Below are 22,284 nucleotides of genomic sequence, written 5' to 3' on the forward strand. Positions count from 1 at the left end.
AGTTATTTAAAAGACTTGCTCTGCCACTGCTGATTTCCCACAAATGTTTCACACCTATCTCAAGGACGTTATGGCTGTACTACAAGAAACAGGGTTTGTTTTTTTCCAGGAGAACTATTTAGCTTCTGCAGAGACCTGGATTTGGATTTAGGGGTTTTTTTTTGGCATTACTGAGATCTGCATTCACATTTCATGGGAAAGGATGTGTTGGCTCCATTGGGACAACTTCTTAGAGGATTTTTAGGCAATAACAATGAAGTTTTCCAGTTGAATTCATAAGCAGATGTGATCAGAGCACTACTTTTAAATTGATAAAGTGAATTTTAGTTGCATATGTGTGAAATGTAGACTCTTGTAAAATCAGTACAGAAAAGTTAATACAAGATCAGTCCTACTTTCTGAGAGTTAGATGCCAGCTAGTTAAAATGCTGTAAACAGAGCCAAAGGAACCAGTGAACCAGGAAACTAATCATGAAGTAACACCATGAGTAACATTTTGTAATAAACAGATGTGTCCTTAGACTATTGTGGCCAAAAGCTGAATATTTTTGGTTTATATGGTTTGTGGTGTTTAGCCAGTGAGTTTCAGTTTTTCTTTGGCATTGATGAAACAGAGATGAATGTGTGAAACAAATTCTGTGGAATTTTGTCCCTACAGCTACCTGAGGAGGAAGTTCTCCAGGCTCCAAGAATCTGCCCCTTTCTTCCTCTTTCTTCTTTACAAAGTGCTCCACTATCTTTGTGGTGGCTGCTGCTGATTCTGCAGTAACAAACGTCTTGTCCACTAGAAATTTGAATAACTGAAAGATGGCAAATAAAATCAGTATTAATATCAGTTTGCATTTGTAAGAACTGCAAAGAAATCAAATTATTGGAGGATTACACCTGGAGATGACATGTTGGTTTGTGATGTGAAAAGCTCAGTCTGAAGGTGCCCAGCCCATCTCTCCTCCATTTTTGTGTCCTCTCATACACATTGGAATGGCATATATAATAACTACAGTGTGGGTGGTGTTTGCCCATTAAGGTGCAAAACTTCATTTTTATGAGCCAAGTGAAAATAGAGCAAGCAGAGGCTCCAATTCCATAGCTTTACTGTACTGTAATTATGGAGATGTGCAGTTACCTGAGGATTTACTGCAGCTGAATTTTGTATTAGTCTGACTCTGCTATAAGAGAAAGCTTAACCAAGCAGTAGTGAAAATAGCCTCATCATAAAACTTCTCATTAGCTTTGCTAGATAATATTTTTCTTTTTTCTTCTATAGCATTTAACTGTTAAAGTGGAGTATTTAGTATTTACTGTTCACCTAAATTTTACTGTTGACTATTCTACTGAATTTGATTTTTGGGCATTGGAAGAGAGTTTAAGGTGTAGCAAGAGCAGTCCTTCTGCTTCTGCCTATTTTAGAAAATATTTTGACATAAACCAGTTTGTCATGATTAGAAATCCAAGACCACGGTTACAATAACAAATCCATGTTTCAAATATAGAAAACTGCAGTTTTCTTTTGGAGACCATGCCAGAAATTCAAGCAAATGAGAGGGTTATTAAACCCCTTCTCTTTGCACTCTTTGCCTCACTAATTGTTTACTGTGTTGATTTTTGGTTAGCAAAGAAATTCCTGAAAGAATTGTTGTTGAAGTTTGTCATAGTTGATGGGGGGGAGGGGGGGGTGGGGTGTGAAAGTTTAACTTTTCAGCTGCATTTTTTTTAAGGGCAGTAAGATACCTGAAGTAAAAACTACCCTATCTTAAAATCATGCTGTTTGAAAAAAGGTGCCACCACCACCACCAAAACTGACCAAAGCGTAAAAGTGTACATCAGAGACTGTGGAAGGCAGCCACTGGCATTAAGGGAATACAGCTTATGTGGTGAGTGTAAAAGCAGTCTACTAAAATCTTGAAAGAAAAGAACACTAAATAGTCTCATTGTACACACACAGCAGATGATCAATCGCCTGTTTTTACGGCAGCATAAGAGACTTATTCTGTTCCTGCTTCTGGCCTCAATCCGCCCTTTGATGGTATGTGCACAGTCTGTGCAAAAGCATGTGGGATACGTGCCAGGAGTGGAGCCCTCAACTACATTCAAATGGAAAATATCTTCAAAGGAACAAGGTGCCTTTAGGTTATCATAAAAATCTGCCTCTTCTGCAGCCTCTTTTCAAATGGGATGCATACCTGGTGGCTGCAGGTCCACTGCTTGAAAGCAGTGGTGGGAGTGTGTGGCTGCTCTGTTCAAAGGTGTCACTTCGGTGCTGTTCTTTGGCCCGGTATGTAGGAGGGATGAATCACACTTCTTCCAACACTTCTCAACTACCCACTCTAAGCTGAACAGCCAGGTAAAAACTAGTAAGCCCAGGTGTGAGAGCTATCTTGGTGGTCTAATGCTATTTTTATAGTCATCTAATCCTTCCTGTAGGATTAACACCTACGCTTCAAAAGGGAGGAGAGGAGAAGAAGGGCACAGGGTCTTCAAGTGTCTTGGCAGTATTAGGTCCAGAGCAACAACACTCAGACCAGTTCTTCTTGCCTTTAATCCCACCTTTCGGGAAATAGAGTTTTGCTAAATGTGAATTACGCATTTCATTTTAGGCCAGTAAGGAGAACTATTTAAAATATGAAATTTGTCTTCAGATGCTGACAGCACTGTTCTCCTGTGACTAGTTTTTGAGCCTTCTTTGAAGTATAAATTTCTGACAGTTATTTGTTTAAGGACCCTCTGCTCAATCTCATCTGTGAGGTTATTTTTATACTATTTGCTTATCATGAACAATTCTTGGTTCGTTTTCTTTCATTTCAAAACTGTAGACACGTACATCCTTTTTAACAGTTTCAAATAACTGAGAAAGTTGTACGATTAAGAGCGTGGGGTTGTTATTTTTAGTAGTGATTACAACAGTGTATGACTTCAGAAATACTAATGAAGTTACCGAGTGAAGTTTTCACAATCATGCCGTTCAATGGTGTTGTTAAACTGGAGTATAAAAATAATTTGGCAATCTGATAAAAGGCTGATCTGATAAAAGGCTGATCAGTAGAAGGGATTTTTTTTGGTCATTAACCCTGAAAGACCAAATACATTTTAAACCTTCTGCTTAACGTTTGTGCCATGTAGTACCTAAGTGTTTGTAAAATATTTAGCATGATCAAATTTCACATTTCATTTTAGACCATTTGAGCACCCAGAATGTGATAGGAAGAGGGCGTCTGTGGAAGAAACGCCTGCCTTTATGCGGTGGCAGGTGTGAATTATAAACGTACCTTTTTCTTTAAGATGAGCATAAAGGAATTATTTTCTCTCCTATGAGCAAAAGCAAGTACAAGCAAGTGTAATTAAAACCCAAAACAACACAAACTTCTTTCTGACCCATTCGCAGTAGTTTTGAAGAAGAGAAGGAGAACAGAGTAGTCTGTGTTTCCACATGAAACTATTTCTTACTTCAACCAGAAATCAGACATACATTTTTCCATGTTCAGAAGAAAGAGTTTATTTTATTTGGTTCTTTTAAGCTGGTATTGCTGCTCCGTAATGTAAAAACAAACAAATAAACAAAACCTTTCAATCAAAGATCTTGTTCAGGCTGGGATTGGAGATTATTTCGCTGAACAGATAAAACATGGTAAAACCTCTATTTGACCATAAACATATATACTTATTTTTCTGTACATAATTAGTGAAATAATTGCTGAATTAACTGTGGGAGGTGGTGTAATATGTCCTAACCTGCTTCTTTTAAAGCTTTGGATATCTTGTATGATGGCTATCAGATATAGCCATGTACTTTCTGGGGGTTTTTAAAAACAAAATGGGTTGCAGTCTGTGTCAAAGAATGGTCTAAACAAGTATGTAGAGGGATATTTTTTTGAAAGGATTGGTGTTTGCTAGAACAGGGAAGAATTGTTGAACCTATTAAAATATTCACCATTGGAAGATCATAAGCAATATACTGTTTTGAATTTGGTGGAAGTAGAGTGAGGCTGAATTGAGTAGAACTGAGATAATGAGGAGACAGCAAAATATTGAATATATAATGTGTAATGCAGGCTAGTTTGACTGGGTACCTTTATAGCTAGCAGCTAAATGTGATGATGCACATTATTCATAATTTAGAACTTCACGTTCCCTAAAAATGTAAAGCTACTTTTAAAATGTGATTTCACAGAGCTAAATGAAAGACCGGTTCAAAATGCATTAAGGAATAAGAATGTGTAGCTGGAACTCAGTGATCTTCTTCTTTTGTTGGAATGAATTTCTAATATTATTTTGGTGTAAGTAAATGCCACATCAGGAGAAAAATAGTAATTCTCTGGTATATCAGTCTGGCTGGGGCTCGCCTTATCTTAGATGGTTCAAACAGATGTCAGGGTAAAAGATACAGCTGTATTGCTCAGGAGAAGTTCCCTGGCGGTGTGCTCAGATGGCTCATTTGGGGTGGGAAGAGTTGCTCCCTGGAGCTGCAGTATTTTTTCATTGATTGTACAGGAACCTGGCTGTCAACAGAAGCAGGAGCAGGGGACTGCCACCTGCTGCAGGTGCTTCCCAGCTCCTGGGACTGCGTGTGACCTTCCCCCAGCTGTATTCCATCAGGACACCATGCCCTCCTGGTCCCTTTCCCTTGCTGCCTCACAGGGTGGTGGTGTCTGTGGCAGCAAGTGGTCTGGAGGTATACTCTTGCCACCAACCTTCATTGCTTCCATGCTTCTGTGTCAGTGACCCCCACGGAGCAGACTGGTGCCAGCATGGAGCAGGGAAAGCAGCCGGGCTCTGGCTTATGCAGATGCTGCCATGGGGCTGTGGAGCAGGAGCCAGTGAAGCTTGCCTAGAACTTGCTGTGTGAGACATGGCAGTAGGGCCATGCTTCATGGTTGGAAAATGCCTTCCAGTTCTGTGGAAAACTTGTGTTTTCTCCAAGGCCTTGTAACCACGCTGAAGTCAGGCACAACTGTTGACTTCAGATGATGTCATTGGTGTGGCGCACTCATTCCTGAATGCTCCCTCTGTCAGCTCGTGTTTACTGTGCACTCAGTGACTCCTGGTTTGCTTCCATACCCAGTGGACTGAGCTTTTAATTTATTGTGTTTAAATTTTTTAGTAGGGATGTCATGGAACTACGCTGAATCAAGATCTCTCTGAAACCTTATGCGTTCCTGCTTTTGTGGATGTTGCGCTTCTCCTTCTGGTTCTGCAAGACCAGAGTTTCATCAGACTCTAAATCTCAGCAGATTTTAAATGTGCAGCATTTCCTTTGAGGGAACTGTCAGATTTTATTTTGAGATACACTGATCAAAGATAAGATGAGTTTAGAATAATAATATTTACAAATACTAGAGTAAGAAGCATTTGATTTTATTGAGGCATACTCCAGAGAAAATGCCAAGTGACATAAATACAGCAAGACTGCTGTTTAATTGTTTAAATGCCTATAAGAAAAAAGCCTTTATGAAAATACTCAGCAGGTTTTGATCAGAAGCTTTTACTCATGGTCTGAGATCAGACAGCTGTGCTCTTCTCAGCTAACCTTGAGTGGTGTGGTAATGCAGGTGGGCTCTCTGCCTTTTCCCCTGTTAGTCAAAAATCTCCACACAGAGACACTTCCTTTTCCTGTGAGGAAAGATGAAGTTTAGTCTTTCTCAGACAGAAGTCCATCAAATACTTTAGCTAGAGATATGTACGCACACGCTGACTTGTATGTTACCATTCCTCTGGTTGTGCAGAGGAGTAGGAAGGCTTCTTGCTGTGAGGATGACTGATAAACCCATTCTTCCTCTCTCTAGCAGCTCCAGCCAAGCTGTGAAAACCTGAGACTACTCTGCAAGCAGGAGTATTTACTTCTAAAATGATTTGTAGTTGTGTTTTCAGAGCAGTAAAAAATATCATTCTTACACTCAGTCTAATGTGTTTAATATTCTTGTGTTGCCTCCAGTGAAGCACCCTTAGCAGGAAGCCCTTTCATTGAGACGGTGTGTGTTTTTTGTGCCTGTGTACAGTGATGGCTGGAGTGGAAGGTGTGGGAAGCTTTCTGTTAGAGCTGACATACAAGGCACAATGGTCAGTGCAGGCTGGGTGGTGAGCACTGGGAATGCTTTTGCTTTAGTGAAGCTGGAGAACATGGAGTGTATTCAAATATACTTGCACTTGAGACTTACTTTGGATGCCATTGTGTCAGATCAAAAGTGCTCTATCTGTAAAAACAGAAGTCTTTTTTTCCCTTCCTTCTTTGCATCCTCTTGGCATTTTACTCTGAATTACTTCAGTTACTGCAAGGTTATGGTGAATGCTTAAAAAAATTAGTACTTTTATCAGTGATTGTTCTTTATGGGTTTTTTTGACAGTATTCATGAGGCTAATGTTTGCTACAACAAATACTAACAAACAGTTAATAGCTTGAGTGAATATTGCTTCCTGGTGGCTCAGGAGCACTGGGAATATGTTGGGTAAAAACCTGTTCAGCAGGTTTTTGGAGAAGTGAGCTTGGCTCTTCCCTTCAGACTTTCAAAACCAGCTAGCATTGAAGGGTTCAGTCATTGTGTCCTGAATGACCAGGGTGACAGTGCTGCTCTGGTGGCACATACATCCTAGAAAATGTGCTTTCCGTAGAAAAACATCATCACTTCAATTTCTCTGGTGTAAGCCTGACTACTGCTTATGTACTTTTCATGGTTCATATTAGAGAATGTTAGATAAATTACCTTTGGAAAGATGCTTTTCCCACCTTGAGTATTACCCTAGGTGGAAAAAGCCTGTCTTTATTTTTTGGTATCCCAGTGCTATTTTTTGGTATCCCAGTGAAACAGAGACCAGACTGCATTATGATACTTTTGGAAGGGGGTGGGATTGAGCAGCTGCCCACTCTCAAGTAGGCTGTTGGTCTGGGCATTGCCTGGAGATGCCAGGGACTGGGCTCAAGCTGGTCTATCCACCTGTAATGGTTGTCTTTTCTTCACTTGGTTACTGCTGTTTCGTTTTACTCTGTTATTTACTGGGCTGAAAGGGAGGGAGCCAATCTATAGGTAGAGTGCAAGTCCAGGATGTGATTGTTCTCTTGTAACAGAAGGGTTTGTGCAATTTAATGGGTTATTATTTGTTCTGAAGTGAGTGTAGACCTATGTTTCAGTGCCTCTTGAGTTAAAATAGGTGCATTTGTCCAACGAACAAAAATATTTGATTTCAGTGATTGGCCTTTTTATACAGAGACGGGTTTTTGCTGAAGACTTGCTGGTGAACTGTAATTTGTAGTATTTTCTGCAGGTGTGGATTTAATGGATGGGCTGATGAAAAGAATCCTTACAATCAGCAGAGTAGTGGCTCTGGGAGCTAATATTGGGCTCGAACATCTGGTCTTTATAGAGGGAAGGCTTTCAGTGTGTTTGACTCCTCTGAATTACTTGCCAGCTGTGCCAGGGTAGCACAGACAGGCCTGGAGCAGCCTCAGTGCCTCCCAGCAGGCAGCTTGGGATAAGCCCATATGAAGTCAGAACCCAGGGCTTGAGCCTGTTGCATATCAAGCAGCACCCAGCAAACCCTCAGTCCTTGGTGTTTTGTGTGACAGGTGAACATCCTGGTTTCACTGTGTTGTACGCAGACGTACACGCACCACCTGACATCACTTGAAGGGCCATGGGATAAAATAAAAATTCATAGCAGAAATTAGCCTTGGTAGACATAAGAAAACTGTATCCCAAGTCCCCCTCTTCTATTTCACAGTACTTTTCCCTCAAAAAATAAAAATGCACTAAAGATGGATTCGGAGCTGCCATGCATGGATGGATGGATATTAGTCTTTAGCTTTAAAACTAATTTAATTATTGTCAGCTGCCCTTGGGTATGGTTGTAATATCCACTGGTTTTGTAAACAGTTTTGGCAGTGTTGTTTGCTGAATAATTTCTTAGCATAATAATTTTTCTGCCACTAATTAAAAGCATCTTTGTAACCCTAGGTTTTGTTTTCTTCTTACAGCAAAGAGCTCCAGGGAAAGTTTTGCATGATGCTGTTTGCAGCCACCTCAACCTTGTTGAAGGCGACTATTTTGGCCTTGAATTTCCAGATCATAAAAAGATGATGGTATGTAAAAGGATTTGTTTTCAGCTGGTTTTCATCTGCATGCACACTGTTTTCTCTCCTTCTGCTCCTTACTTGTAAGATATATTTAATCCTCAGTCTTCAAAAGGGGAAGGGACTTCTAAAAAATAATTGTTCTTGCCTAGTGGAGTTGAAGAAATGTTTTTAAAACCTGATTATTCCTGTAAAATTTTATCTGCATTGAAAGTAATGGCTAATTCAGACACAAGCTGGGAAAGTGTTTTGTTTTTCTAAGTTGCTGTGCAGAAGCCAAGGCTGGACTGTCAAGGCCTCAGCTCTTGATTTTATAGTCCTGCTTGATTTGGAGTGCAGAAATAAACTTTCTTTGCTGATAGAAAAGTTGCAATGATTGTGTCATGAAAAACATTATGGAGTAAGAAAAGGGTTAGATAAAATATTGCAAGGTTAATAAAAAGGAAAGCAATTCCAAGAACGCCCCCAGAAATGGATGGGAGTCCTTTCTGGGGAGCTGTGTGGTACAGGCGGTGTCCTGGTCCTGACACTCAGGAATCTGAGATCAGTTCAGGCGTTGCACTGCCCATATCATGTACCAGAGAATGCCATAGGCTGATGACTTCTTAGTCTTTAATGACTTTCTTTTTGAAGTTTGTTTTATTTTAGACTTACCATGTAACCTACTAGCATGGGTGCTAGTTACCTGGATTGCTTTCCTAGTACATTCTGATGTACATTGGATTTCATGCCTGTTAGGTGACTTTTGCACCAGTAGCCTGGATGACCTGAAAGAGAGGATTTTGGCCAGTTGATAAGTAAAAACAAAACACATCTATGTTCTTTCCATCTAGCTAAAATATGCATAAGGAGCAATATTTCTTGGTGAAATGAACAGTAGGAGTCTTGTCTGTCATGCCTTAGTGCAGGCATTAGACAATAGACATTAAAACAGAAAGCTAGTGATCATAGTGTTCTAGGCTAACTATAGTTAAACAGGATGCTTTTTTAAATGGATGTCAATCTTTAGAAGGGATCTGCTTCACGGTGTGCTGCTGGAATTACATGAAGCACACTTCACTAGAAGGGTTAGCATTCTGCCAGATACCCTTGGCTAATGCTTGAGGTAACTTGAGAGCTTAATGTAACTTCACTCAGCAGTGGAACTGTGTAGTAGCATTGCAGCAGAGGGTCCATGTAGCTGTGTTAATAATGGCATTCTGGAATTATTGATGTGTGTATGTAAAACTGAAACAAATCCTAACATCTTTTGTGTATACAGTTGCCTTTTAGATTTCTAGAAAATAGAGAAGGTCATTTGATCAACCTTCTCTACTTCACAGGTCATTAAGTTTTAAATAGATGACTGTCTGCATTTTGCTCAGAGACCTGAAGTAAACTAACAGTTTTCAGTCTTGTGAAAACAAAGTGGTTTATTTGCTGGAGGCAGAACACAGGAGAGATTGAGGTGCTGCTGCTGCCTGAGGCCCTCATGGTGGCAGGAATTGACTGGCTGCAAATTGGTCCAGACAATCACAGTGGGGGATGCGGGGCTCTGAGGAAGAGGAAGGTGGACAAACCCCCCGAAGCACAGTGCCAGTTTGACCTGAAGGAAAATGCTTCCATGCACTGAGCATGGTAACTCATCTGGCCCCTGCTCTTGCAAAGGGAAGTACCAGCCAAATATCTGAGAGTACCAGTCCGTGTTCTTGCTGGTCGGTCCAGTCTTTGCTTCTGAAAAATGGGGAGCTCCGCAAACCTTGCCCATATCTAGTCAGCTGTGCCCCGAGAATGGTGAAATTCAGTGGAATTAATGCCTTCAACCACCCGAAAGCAACTCACAGAAAATCTGAAGCAGAAGATTTGATTATGAATTGTTGTTTCAATGTGGAGCAGCACTCTGAGAGTATTATTTACACTTAAATTATTGTAACCAGTTTATATGATTCAATTGAGGTGAATGTTCCCATGGGGTTTAAACATTTCTGAGCTTCATAAAGGCCATAATGTAGAACTCAAGCATTGTGCAAGTAAAAAAACCTGCAGTTAATGGTATGTCTGAGAAATAAGCCACACATGCATATTTTATATTCATATCATCTGAAGAGAAGGAGTTGCTTTTCCAGTGTAGAGTGAAATGTAAAAGGAAAAATAAATATTTAGAGCATATTGTTTGGATGTAATCATATGCATGTGAAGTCATATATTCACAATTTGGCTGTGTTTATTTCAACATGCAAGGCTCCAGATCTCATATCTGACATATTGACAGTGGTATGTCAAATTGCCTGGGAGCTGTGCACATTCAAGCGTGCCATGCTTGGAGCAGACAAGATCTGCATGGGAGATGATTGTGGAGGGTCTGAGTGCTCCACTTCCTGCTGGGACAAGGAGAAAAACGAGGCACTGTGGCCAAGCCTGGGGTTTCACAGAGTTTCATCACACTTGATGTCTGCCCCAGTTCTCCAGCTGCTGAAATCTGGTCACCATCATGGAATGCCAGCCTTTGTTTAACAAATAAATAATCTAGCCTTGTAGTTCTGGGGAAAATGAAAAACATTAATCTTAATTAAGTTCTTGCATTAGTTTTCCTTTCTGGTTTATAAACCAGTGTCAGATGGATGGTGTTTAGGTACAGTGTGGGAGCTGCACGATGCAGGTTTGATTGCTTGGGTTTGGCCGTAGTGATGATGTTGTCATTTTGCCCCACCTTTCTCACTACATGCATTCAGTACATGGATTTGCACTATCCAGCAGTCTTTTTAAGGATGTTATGACTTGCTTGTAGGATGGCTGGGAAAGTAGAGAGAGGAATGGTGCACTTGTGTGCTCATGCTGTACCAGAACTACCTCTATGGAGAAGAGAGGGGGGTTTTTGTGGTTTTGTTTTTGGTTTTGGTTTGGTTTGGTTTGGTTTGGTTGTTTTTGGTGGGTGTTTTGTGGGTTTGTTTGTTGTTTGGGGGTTTTTGTGTTTTGTTTCTTTGTTTTTGGCATCAAGTAAAAGACATTATTCTCATAATCTTGTAAATTGGCTATTTCATATTCGAGGTTTCTTTTTCCCCTCTCATTATACTTGGCAAAGTCCCTGACCTTTGTTGCAGATTATGTACATGCGAACTTTCTGAAACAAAACAGTTTTAAGTTGTTCAAGTGTCAGAGTGTGTCAGGACCAGTTTAACATGTGATAAAAACTGTATTGCTGTTCTTGGACAACCAAGTTTCTTTAACCTCTGAAACAAAAGAAAAAGACTTTACTAGGCTGAGAAACATAAGAAGAATTCCATTGAGTAACATTAGTGTGTGGGAAAGGGCAGGGCTGTGAGGTCTCTGCTAATTGGAATCCCTCATATTAGTAATAATAAAAATGGCACATGGCATTGGAGCAGTTACAGCAGTGATACAGGCCTGCTCCTGTCTGGCTTCTCAGGTGATTTTGGGATGGATACTTTGAGTATGTTTCAGTCTCTGCATAATCTAAAATTACGAAAGGTCAAAGAAGTAATAATTCTAATACGTACTCTTTTTCTAGAGGAAGACTCAGTTAATTTGGTTTTTAATGGCTTTAACCTTTGTGATGGTTGTAGCGTGTTCTTCCGCAAGTTCCAGATGTCTTCAAGGGAGGCCCTGTGCAGTTTAGTGAGATAACAAAATATAAATAATGTGCATGGGTGATTACCCATGGACTATAAGCACTATGAGCTGTCTCAGGACCTGTGAATCATCTGGCTTTTTACTTTCTGCGTGATTGTCCCTTGGCTTTTTTGTAACATTTTGCCCCAGCCTTTCTGACTTGAGACTGCAGGATGAGGGGATAGGCTTTCAAAAATGTATTTCCACCCACTGCTTCACTTTTGGAAGCTGAAGGGAGACCCCCACACTGTCCTGGAAAATTAGTTGTCAGGTGAACCATACACAGAAGTTACACCGTCCCCCGTTAAGAATGCCTGGGCCTGAATTTCACAGGTTTATAGAAAAGAGAAAATGTTTCACAGCTCAAAAGTAAGCTTTCTCCCACCCATGCCTTGTCCTGTTTTCTGCTTCACACCTGTGATCTGAGAGGACATTCCTCCTACAGGTGGTGGGAGGGAGGCTCTTTCACCTCCATGGAGCCCAGCAACAGAGCTCCACATTTATGGCCAGACCTCATACTGGGGCTCCTGTTGGGTCCCCCATACCAGTAGGCTGCTGCCATCTCATTTGTCCAGCGTTCCCAGCCTCAAAGGCAAGCACCAGCTCCATTCACTTCCCTTTCTCAAGATCATTTAGAGTTTGGAACTCAGTGACAATATAGGACTGTCTTTTCCTAAACTCCTCATTTCAGTTGTTCTTTCCACAAAATTAATGGCTCCTGACCGCATGTGCTGGGATTGTTGGTGTCTGGGACAAGTGAGGGGGAGATTACCTTCCAGTTTTCCAGCTCTCTGAATCTCTACTGTTTTGAGAGCTGTGCCCATTCATAGTGCTGTTTCCTGAGCATCTCCCAGAATTCTGGGAGAAACTCCACCCTGTATAATTAAGGAACGCATAATGACCACACTGGAAAAAATAAATAGTTAACTGATAATCTAGGTATTGCAATTAAAAATGCTCCTCTGGTAGTTTGTTTAGATATGATAACACCACCTTCTTTTGTTTTCAGGTGTGGCTCGATCTTTTGAAGCCTGTTATGAAACAGATTAGAAGTAAGTACTTCCTTGTTGACATTTCTTTACTCAGTCTGAGACTACTTGAATAAATTAGGACTCTCTCGGTTGCAATCTTTATATTCTCAACCTTCTGCACTAAATGTTGCTGGAATTATTTTCTGATTCTGGCCTGTCCTTAAAAGACATACCTGTGAAGTTATGTCACATGAGCATATGAAGGGCTGACCCCACCCCGTGGGAGGCTGGGGTTTAGTCAGTCACTGGGAGAGGCGCTGGTGGCAATGGAGGGAACAGCTTTGTACAGAAAAAGAATGCAGTGAAAGAAGGACTAAAGGAACATTGCTGGTTGGTAGTAGCAGGAATCAGAATAGAAGGAAGACTACAGGAAGGCTTTATTACTGGGAAGGAGCTGGCAGATGTATTACAGCTGTGTGGACACTGCTGCAGAACCTGGGACTTTTGGAGACAAGGAGGAGGAAAGAGTTGGGATGGGGGAAGCTACAGTGGGTGGTAGGAAAGAGCAGGAAATTGTAAATAGCCACCAGCTCTAGAAGGAGTAGAAGTGAAAGGTTCTGATTATTTTGTTTCTCTGTCAACTGTCAGCCAAGTTCTTAATATATGGAGCTTTGCCATTGAGATTCTTTTCTAGGTGCTTTTCTGGTCATATTAGTCTGAGTGTATGCTCTGGCAGCTCTCCCTCTCACAAGACAGGGATGCATTGGTCCTTTTGTCACTGGTCATACTTGTAAGAATTGGAACAAATGTGCTGTTCTTAAAACAGAAATAGTAATTTGCTAGTGGACTTCAAAAGTAGACTGTATTTTAGCTCCCTCCTGTTCTGAAGCAAGGAAAGTAGATACACATATATTTTATTGGATCAACTGATGCAATTGCTAAAAACATACTTGGTTTTGGCAGAGTAGCCCTTGACCAAGTTACTGTTCTCTTTTATTGTGTGTAAATTTTATTGGGCAGTCTCCAAATATCCTGCATACTAACAAAGGACACAAGGTTAGCATGTCTGTATGCACTGCAGGTTATGTGAATTATCCCTTGTACATCATTGTGCATATTTGTCCAGCATGTTATTGATGTTTGTTAACTTCCTTTGACATTTTCCCTAGGACCGAAGCACGTTGTTGTAAAATTTGTGGTAAAATTCTTCCCACCTGACCACGCTCAGCTGCAGGAGGAACTGACAAGGTTAGTAGCTGGGTGACTCTTTCTTCTTGTTAAATATCTGATGGATAGAGGGAAGAAAATGGAATTTGAGATGACTGGGTGAGGATTGATGACAGCCTCTTACTTTTAGCTTGGTGTCCCAGCCTTGAATGCACCTGAAAAAACAGGCCCTAAGATTCAGCTGCAGTTTGTGCTGAGAGGTTCTGCAAAGTGCAGGAGCCCTTTGCATCCTGGGATATGGAGTCCTGGGAGAGCTTTACTAACCCCAGGAGAAGTAATTTTCTCTATTTGGAATGATCAAGTCATGTATGGGCACCCTGGGGTCCCCCTCTGCCAAGGGACACGTGTGACTCTGCACCCCTGTTTGGGAGAGAGCTGTTTTGTGTGAATTGCTGATTTGCAGCAGCATTGGACCTTGTCTATATAGCCAACACAAATGCCAAAGGTTTGCACAGATGGAAGTGTGGCTTTGGAGATGGAGAAGTGAAAAGGAATAAAATCAAAAATAAGAATGTAGAGAAAGATACACACTTATGCAGACAGAGTACCTTAATACTAATGTTTAAATGCTTTTCAGTGCATTTCAAAAACTTCATTTAAAGCTTTGAAAATCACACTGTATTGGCACAAAAACTCCTATTTCTCTGTGAGTAAATATGTGTATGAGGGACCCATTAAGGTTTTTTTTTTTAAAAGCAGGTCCTTCATTTATGGTCAGAAACATTGCTTTGTTGTGGTATTTCTTCATTGCAAATTTTTGCTCTTTTTCTGGTCTGCAAAATTATTAGCTTCTAATTACATGTTTCCATTCTGATTCAGAATATTCACTATTAGATTTTATTTTCAATCTTCTCAAAAGACAAACTCCTCTTTTGCAGAGAGCTCTGGTGTCCTTATGACTTGCATTATAAAGAACAAGTCTACTTTTGTGATGTTCACTGTTTATCTTTGTTGTGTTTTATTTTGGCAATAGAGCATTGGAATAGAAAAAAATAAATAATTGATACTGCTTGAAATGGCCTGAAAAGAGAAAAGTAGAAATGTGGGGTAGGAAGAAGAAGTATTTACTTGCTAAAGACTAAAGAATAAAAGAAAGTAAAAAGAATAAAGGGATGAATGAAAACTCACAGTGTGATGTTATTAATGAAACATTTCTTTTTCTGAACAGATACTCTGCATATCTGTTTCTTACTATGTGAACTGAAAACCAATTTTTGGTGATCTCTGTCTGGACCTGGAGATGTGTCTCTTAATCCTAATGACTTTTTTTTTGTTAGATTTTAAATATGTATGCTAAGGGACTTGAATATATATACATAGCACTCTGTAGGATGTGAAAGCATGTCCATGGGGAACTGCTTCATCACTTGAAGAAGAAGAGACTATAACATTTTTGTACTATGTTCCTCTGCCAGGGTGAATTCTGTATGGGTAGACAGATGTCTGCAGGTTTCAGAAGGATGTTATGTAGATCTGCTGTTTTATTTCAGTATGTACACACAAAGCACTTTTCCATACTCCTCAAATCAGCTTGCCCCTCTCATTTAGCATACCTACATCTTCTCATTCAGAAACCCACTGTTCAAATGAGAGCTTTTGTCTAAATCTATTAAAATCTAGTCTTATTAAAATTGAGATCCTAGTATGAGTTCTCCAGAGGAGCTGCAGTCTTTGGAAGGCTTGTTAAGGTGTGTCTCACCACTTCAGGTTTCATACCAGCTGTAGGAAAAATGCCCATTACTAGCTCTTCTTTTTTTGAGGGAAGAATTGGATACTGAGTGGAACTAAGCCAATTTCTGTTGAAGCTAGAAGAAATTTAAATGATGGAATAATGTCTTGGACTTCTGTTGTCTCTGCATTTATGCTGGCATTGTAGAATTGCCCTGCATGGCTGAAGTGGTTTGGAGGCAATGTTAGAAAGGGCTGGTACATGGACAGTGCAGATATTAGAGCCACAAATGTATCAGATCTAGCTAGAATAGTTTGATTAAGATTTTGTGCTTCATTCCCAAGTGAATGCCAAGGTGGAAGTTTAGAGTTCACTTTGTATTCTACAAGAACCAACTGATAACTCTGAACCACTGGTTTATCTGTCATTTCTTCATGGTTAGAAGCAGCTGCATTATCTCTTGCTGAATACTTCATAGCTGTCACGTTTTCTAGCAGTGTCATATCTGGTTGCTCTGGTTCCAAACGGAGGGAGGAAGAGAGAAAAAGAGAGATTATCTTGGTTCTTAAGGCAGCCACCATCTACAGCTCTAATGGCAGTAATACAGTATCTGTTGTGTTTTATTTACCCTCTAAACGTAGGTAATTCAGATCACTTCTGTAGATTCCAAAGTGTGAAGGGAAGGTGCAGTCAAAGCCAGCGTTGGGATACTTTCCCCTCTTTCCCTCCTGCTTTGTGTAACCCTTTGTTCACTTTTGTTTTGCAGGTACCTATTTGCATTGCAAGTGAAGCAGGACCTGGCACAGGGAAGGCTAACATGTAATGATACCAGCACTGCTCTCCTAATCTCACATATAGTACAATGTAAGTTCCCTTTTTTCTTCTTTACAGACAGATAAACAGGATGCTTGGTTGGACATGCTTTGCAGGGTTACCTGTTAGTAGCTGCTTTAGGGATAGGTTTAAGCCATATTGACAATTTATTGTAGCTCTGTGTAATAGCATTCAAATACAGATAATTTACTGTTTCAAACAAAGAAGAGTTTCTGGTATCAATTGCTTTAAAACTTCTGGATTTGAAGTTTTAAAGCAATTGATAGGCTGCCAAAGATAATTTAAAAATTAGACTTTGCAGGCAGTGGCAAACACGTTGAATTCTGCTGAAATCCTGTTTTATTACACTTCACATAATGTCAGTAGGGTATTCAAATTCCTGGGGATCTGTGTGCTGTCTAGAGAATGTAGTAAGTAAACATGCTTAGAATGCCAGACTAAATCACAGTCCTAAGAGAATAACATTAGAAAAAAAACCACTTAGCAGCAAGTATAATGGTTGTAATAGACTTTGTTTTGCATGGTCCTTGTACAATTCCATATTGTGTGCTTGCACTGTAATGCTAATGCTACTGTATGGAAAGTACAGTCAGCAAAGACATTTGGAAGCTCTTTGGAGGTGAGCAGAAAAATCTCATGATTTTCTGTCATAGTCTGTTGAAGTGTTAGGGCAGTTTCTCACCAATTGCTGTTGGAAAGGCAGGTGTTTTATGGTTCTGTTTGCTATGGTCATCATTGACCAGTGGGACTGAGTAGCAGTAAGATGCTGTGAAATTCTATAGTCCTCATACCATTCTAAAATTGAGTATTTTGGCAGCACAGACTTAAAAAAATAAAATCCTTCACTAGTGAGGTTTTTGTCTCTTGGTTTTTTTGTGCTACAGTGTCCAACAATCCATCTGTATTTCTTTTCTTGGTTGAGCTAGTTCTAGTTTTCTTTAATTTCAGGCAATTAAAAAAATCTTGATCATTTGGGGAAATTGAGTCTCATTTGCTAAGCTGCATTCTAGGAGGCTGAGTTTTCCTACTAAATGTCTGTGCACCAAAGGAAGATGTTGAGGAGCAGACACCCTCATGCATGTGTCTCTTTTCATTTGATGTATTGATTTATGATCATGTTTGCTAGAAAACTCTGCTAGAAGTTTGCTGTTGTCCTTTTTATTTGTCCATTTTGTGTCTCATGAACATTTTTCTGTGAAAATTTTCTCTGGTAAGAGTCTATAGCTGTATCTTACTTGCATGGCTGACTTTATTTTGTCTCTAGCTTATTTTTCAATAAATAAGCAAAAGAAATATTATGTATTTGTCTGCAATAAAAATCAGAGTAAACAGATGATAGGAGTAATGGTATCAAAAGGGAAAGATTGAGAATGCAGGTTAGTTATGGTATGTCTTACTAATGCTGTGCCAGTGAGTGGTTTCCATGGGGAATATCTGATTCCAGGAGGCCCATATATTATGTACGTAAGCTTATGTCAATGTTCTATACTGTTACTTATCATAAAATCACAATATTACAGCAAATAGGTTTCTGCTAAATTAGCATGTATATTACAGAATGATTTTTTTAATTTGAAACATTCAATTTAAAACTACCTTAAAAGCATTGTAAAAAGTGTTAGAAGTGAGAGGACACTGGGATACTGCAAACGATGCACTGCAGTGACTATGTGAAGATGGACTGACCATGAGCCAGAGTGTGCCTAGGTGGCCAAGAAGGCCAGTGTCATTTTGGCCTGTATCAGCAATAGTGTTGCCAGCAGGAGCAGGGCTGTCATTGTCTGTCCCCCTGTACTCAGCACTGGTGAGGCCACACCTCGAATCCTGTGTCCAGTTTTGTGTCCCTCAAAACACTCAGGTGCTAGAGTGTGTCCAGAGAAGGGCAAGGAAGCTGGGGAAGGTTCTGGAGCAAAGGTGTTATTAGGAGTAGCTGAGGGAGCTGAGGTGGTTTAGCCTGGCAAAAAGGAGGACTGGGGGGCCTTACCATTGTCTAGAATTGCCTGACAGGAGCCAGGTGGAGGTCATCTTCTTCTCCCAGGTAACAAGTGACAGAAGGAGAGGAAATGGCCTCACGTTGTACCAGGGCAGCGTTGAAGCTTTAGATTGGATACTAGGAAAATTTCTTCATGGAAATAAAAAATTCAAGCATTGGAATCGGCTTGTCCAGGAAGTGGGAGAGTCACCATCCCTGGAAGGATTTAAGAGACGTGTAGATGTGGCACTCAGGGACGTGATCACTGGTGGACTTGGCAGTGCTGGGTTAACAGTTGGACTTGGTGGTCTTAGAGGTATTTCCCAAATTAAGCAATTCCATAATTCTGTCATAAAAGGAAAAGAGCTGAAATACAAAGCATCAGATTATCGGAAGTGCTAATGCAGACAGAATACAGCATGGTTTAATGTACTTGCCAGGTAAGAGAAAAACCATCATCAGTGTAAATAAGTCTTTGGCTAAATCACATGAAGAGATTTTAAAGAATAGTTACACGTGAGGCTGACAATATTTGCAGTATAATTCCCTCTCATTCTCAGTTGAGTGCTACTAGAAAGTTATTTAAGGTAGAAGAGGAGAGTAAGGCAGTAAGTAAAAGCTTGTTGAGTATGAGGTCAGAGAGAACAAATTCAGAAGCAACTTGAAAGCCAGGAAGGAAATTTTGATAGTGGATTTGCAGTTGAAAAATGCTGAGAACATTTTAAAAATCATGTAGAGTTGAAGAAAGTGTCTTCTGTACTGTTGACTCTGAAGAAAGCCCTGCAGGAGGTGTGTTAAGCTCATCTGTGTACACAGACATGGCGGTTTTGAACTGCATTTTGAAGAATCCAAGCCCATGTTATTTGAGGTGTTGCAAACTTAGGTGGGTTTATGGCTTCATTAAAGAACAGAAACTTGCCATTTATTTGAGGTAGGATTAAAAACCTTGAAGAATTTTGAGACTGGCATGAGTAAAACTGGAAGCAGAGAGCTGTTTCTGATGTGGGGACAAACAGGACAATTTTAAAAAGGGAAATTCTCAAAGGTTGTGTAGTATTTCTCCATTTTAAGGAATGATTGAGAGCAGATGGGGTGAATGAGGGGGTGTAAATCAGACAGTGTCAGTTTTCAACTCTTTTCCACCTCTGACCTTCAAAGTAAAAAATGTCATCATGTGTCTGCAGGCAGTTTGGGTCAAAAAAGCTACTGCTCTGTCATTCACAGATGCTTTGGTTCCTCATTTTCAGTGCCTGCACAGGCTATTGCTTCCCCTGTGCATTTAATGTACATCTGATCCCAGTTTGTCAGAAATACAGTGTTTTAAATGTGATCTCACACCTTTCCTTTTCTAAACAGACTTAGTTTGAGCAGAACTGGATCAAGGGTTCATTTACATGGGTGGAACTGAAGGTGAAGCAGGTGTATCTGAGCGTAGGTCTGTCATATCGTGGGTCATGTGTGCAGCAACATGTCTGACTGCATTCTGCATTTAATTTGAGGGCACTGTATTTTAATTTCCCTGACGTTACCAAGGTAGCAGCCTTTGTTGCAGTGATATTGCTATTACTCCATCAGGTTTGCAGGCAGAAGCTGCTATGCCTGTTCAGTGAAAAAAACTAATAGCAAGATTTTCAGAGACATTCCAAGAATAGCAGGCAACAAGATAGTAATTTGGCTCCCACAGATAGATTGCCTACCCTTCACCCCCACACCTGCCAAAAAAAGGAAATTTCACTGAATGGACTGCAAAATGGAAGGTGGGTGTGCCATACTCTTGCACACACAGTGTTGAATAACTGCAGCAGATGGGAGCAGCTTTGAGGAGGAGGGAGACAGAATGTGTCTCAAACTGCTGCAGAATTAGAGGAAGACAAATGTTTCATAATCCCATGAGGTGGATTACAAACTAGTGTTCAAACAAGCAAACAGAACCATCTCTCTGACTTTCTCTCAAAGGTTACCAGGTGGGACATGGGCCTGGAGAGGAAGCTAGTGCTTGGCTGCTCCATGGAGAGGCACCTGAGCCCCGTGAGAGAGCGTGAGAGAGATGGATGAGTTCTGCTCTGTTAGTGCTGCTCTCCCTGTACCCCTGCCCTTATCCCCCACACAAGCCAAGGTAGCACTGGTGGCTTCAGCTCTTCAGCTGGCATCCAACAGCTTACTTAGTTGTGGTAGATGGGAGAAATCCTGGGGTTTCTTCTCACATATCAAATACTAACACAGAGGAGAAGAGAGTAATGTGTGGAAGATAATGTAGTGGGAATCTGAATTGTAAAACCATGGCACAGGTTGCAAGGAACTGTGTTTGCTTCTCTGCCCTCTTCCCAGCTGCCAGGGTCTTCTGGATTGACCAGATTATTCAGATGTAATGTGATGCTTTAATAGGCTCCTCTTAAAACTCTCCACAGCTGAGATTGGGGATTTTGATGAAACCATAGATCGTGAACACTTAGCGAAGAACAAGTATATACCTCATCAAGAAGCACTAGAAGACAAAATCATGGAATTTCACCGCAACCACATGTAAGAATTTTTTGGTTTTGTTATTGGCCTTCTTTTCCTGTAGAGTAGTTCTAATGGTAAGTATATGCTAGATCTGAAGTACAAAAGAGCTTTGGACATGTAAGTTTCTTGAAGGTTGCTTCTCAAAAACTGTTAAAGCCTATGAACTTCCTGAAGGTTACTCCTACCTTTTTCCCATCATCATAACAAGATGTTTAAAGCACAGTTGATTCGATATTCATTCAAGCGTGCTGTTATTTTACAGTCTATTTCATACAAAATGCTTTACTGCTGATTTTGTGCATGCAGGTATGATTGCAAATCACAACTGATCAGTCAGGCACTCGTGACAGTAGTCCTTTGGTTTCAAGGACACTGAATGTTGCCTTTCAACTTTTCCATGCTGTATTTTGAGAAAGGTTGGAGAAGGGGGTTTAGTGATAGTTTTAGGAAAAGCACAGACTACTTGCAGAATTATGAGGGAAAAGAATTCAAGATGATGATCCAAATTAGTATCCTAGTGTCTGGAGAAAAGACCTGTACTAGGAAGATGGTGAACGGGAGTACCAATAAGGCTTAGAAAAGTATTTTTTTGATGTCAAGAACACTTCAAGATGTGAAAAGTTTAATTTTTGAGCTAGGTTGAGTAATAGATGAGTGGTAGTGATTTCTATGGCAGTAATAATCAAAGCTTTGCATAATTTCATCACAATTAATGATTCCAATGCTTATGGCTTCACAGTATTTATGGTAAGGTTTTCATGCCTTCTGTTTTACTTCATTTTGGTATTACAGTCACTTTTACAATGAATAGCATCATTACATGCTTCCATTCATGATTTTTTTAGGAATGTGGCATATTTTCTAGTGGGAAAAACAAAGGGAGGTAGTAAATTCTGTTAGAGATAATGGTTTAAAATCTATCTGTATCAGGTGCCTCAGAATTGGAGCAATCAAAATTTAAAATTTTGATTGTAAAATCTGTGTATTTTGACTGTAAAATCTGTGTATTCTTTGATATTTGTTTAGAGTAAGTTGTTGTTCTAGCTGATAAAACTCTGGGGATGTAGAAAAACCGTACAGATATTACACCTCTGACAGTTTTCAGTCTCTTTGATCAAATGTCTCTTTGTTCTCTGGAGGACCTCTTGATCTCTATTAAAAGGTGTGACAAGCTTGTGAGTGTTCTGTGTTTTCTTTCTCAAGGGGACAGACACCAGCAGAGTCTGACTTCCAGCTTTTGGAGATTGCCCGTCGGCTGGAGATGTACGGGATACGCTTGCATCCAGCCAAGGACAGGGAGGGGACAAAAATCAACCTGGCTGTTGCCAACACAGGCATTCTGGTGTTTCAGGTTAGAGCATGATTTTGTACTTCATAAAGCAGAGAGATTTCTGACAGCAGTAAGAATTCAGGAACTCAGCCATGTCTACAAGTATTC

At 40.3% G+C, this 22,284-nt stretch overlaps 1 protein-coding gene across 5 annotated transcripts in view; it reads left to right on the forward strand.

The window, feature by feature from the left end:
• The window catches only part of FARP1 (FERM, ARH/RhoGEF and pleckstrin domain protein 1), a 202,596-nt gene that overhangs the window by 125,063 nt on the left and 55,249 nt on the right, over positions 1 to 22,284 (forward strand). For all 5 annotated transcript variants that reach the window (XR_005956037.1, XM_041478251.1, XM_041478250.1 and 2 more), the window contains exons 3-8: positions 7,964 to 8,068; positions 12,678 to 12,720; positions 13,809 to 13,887; positions 16,302 to 16,399; positions 20,750 to 20,864; positions 22,050 to 22,197. Coding sequence is in view for 4 of the 5 variants with exons in the window: in XM_041478251.1 (XP_041334185.1) it covers positions 7,964 to 8,068; positions 12,678 to 12,720; positions 13,809 to 13,887; positions 16,302 to 16,399; positions 20,750 to 20,864; positions 22,050 to 22,197 (588 nt within the window). In the remaining variant the exon portion in view is untranslated. The remainder of the gene's footprint in view (positions 1 to 7,963; positions 8,069 to 12,677; positions 12,721 to 13,808; positions 13,888 to 16,301; positions 16,400 to 20,749; positions 20,865 to 22,049; positions 22,198 to 22,284) is intronic.

This window comes from Pyrgilauda ruficollis, unplaced genomic scaffold (genome assembly GCF_017590135.1).
Source record: "Pyrgilauda ruficollis isolate IOZ18807 unplaced genomic scaffold, ASM1759013v1 scaffold44, whole genome shotgun sequence".
Lineage (NCBI taxonomy): Eukaryota > Metazoa > Chordata > Aves > Passeriformes > Passeridae > Pyrgilauda > Pyrgilauda ruficollis.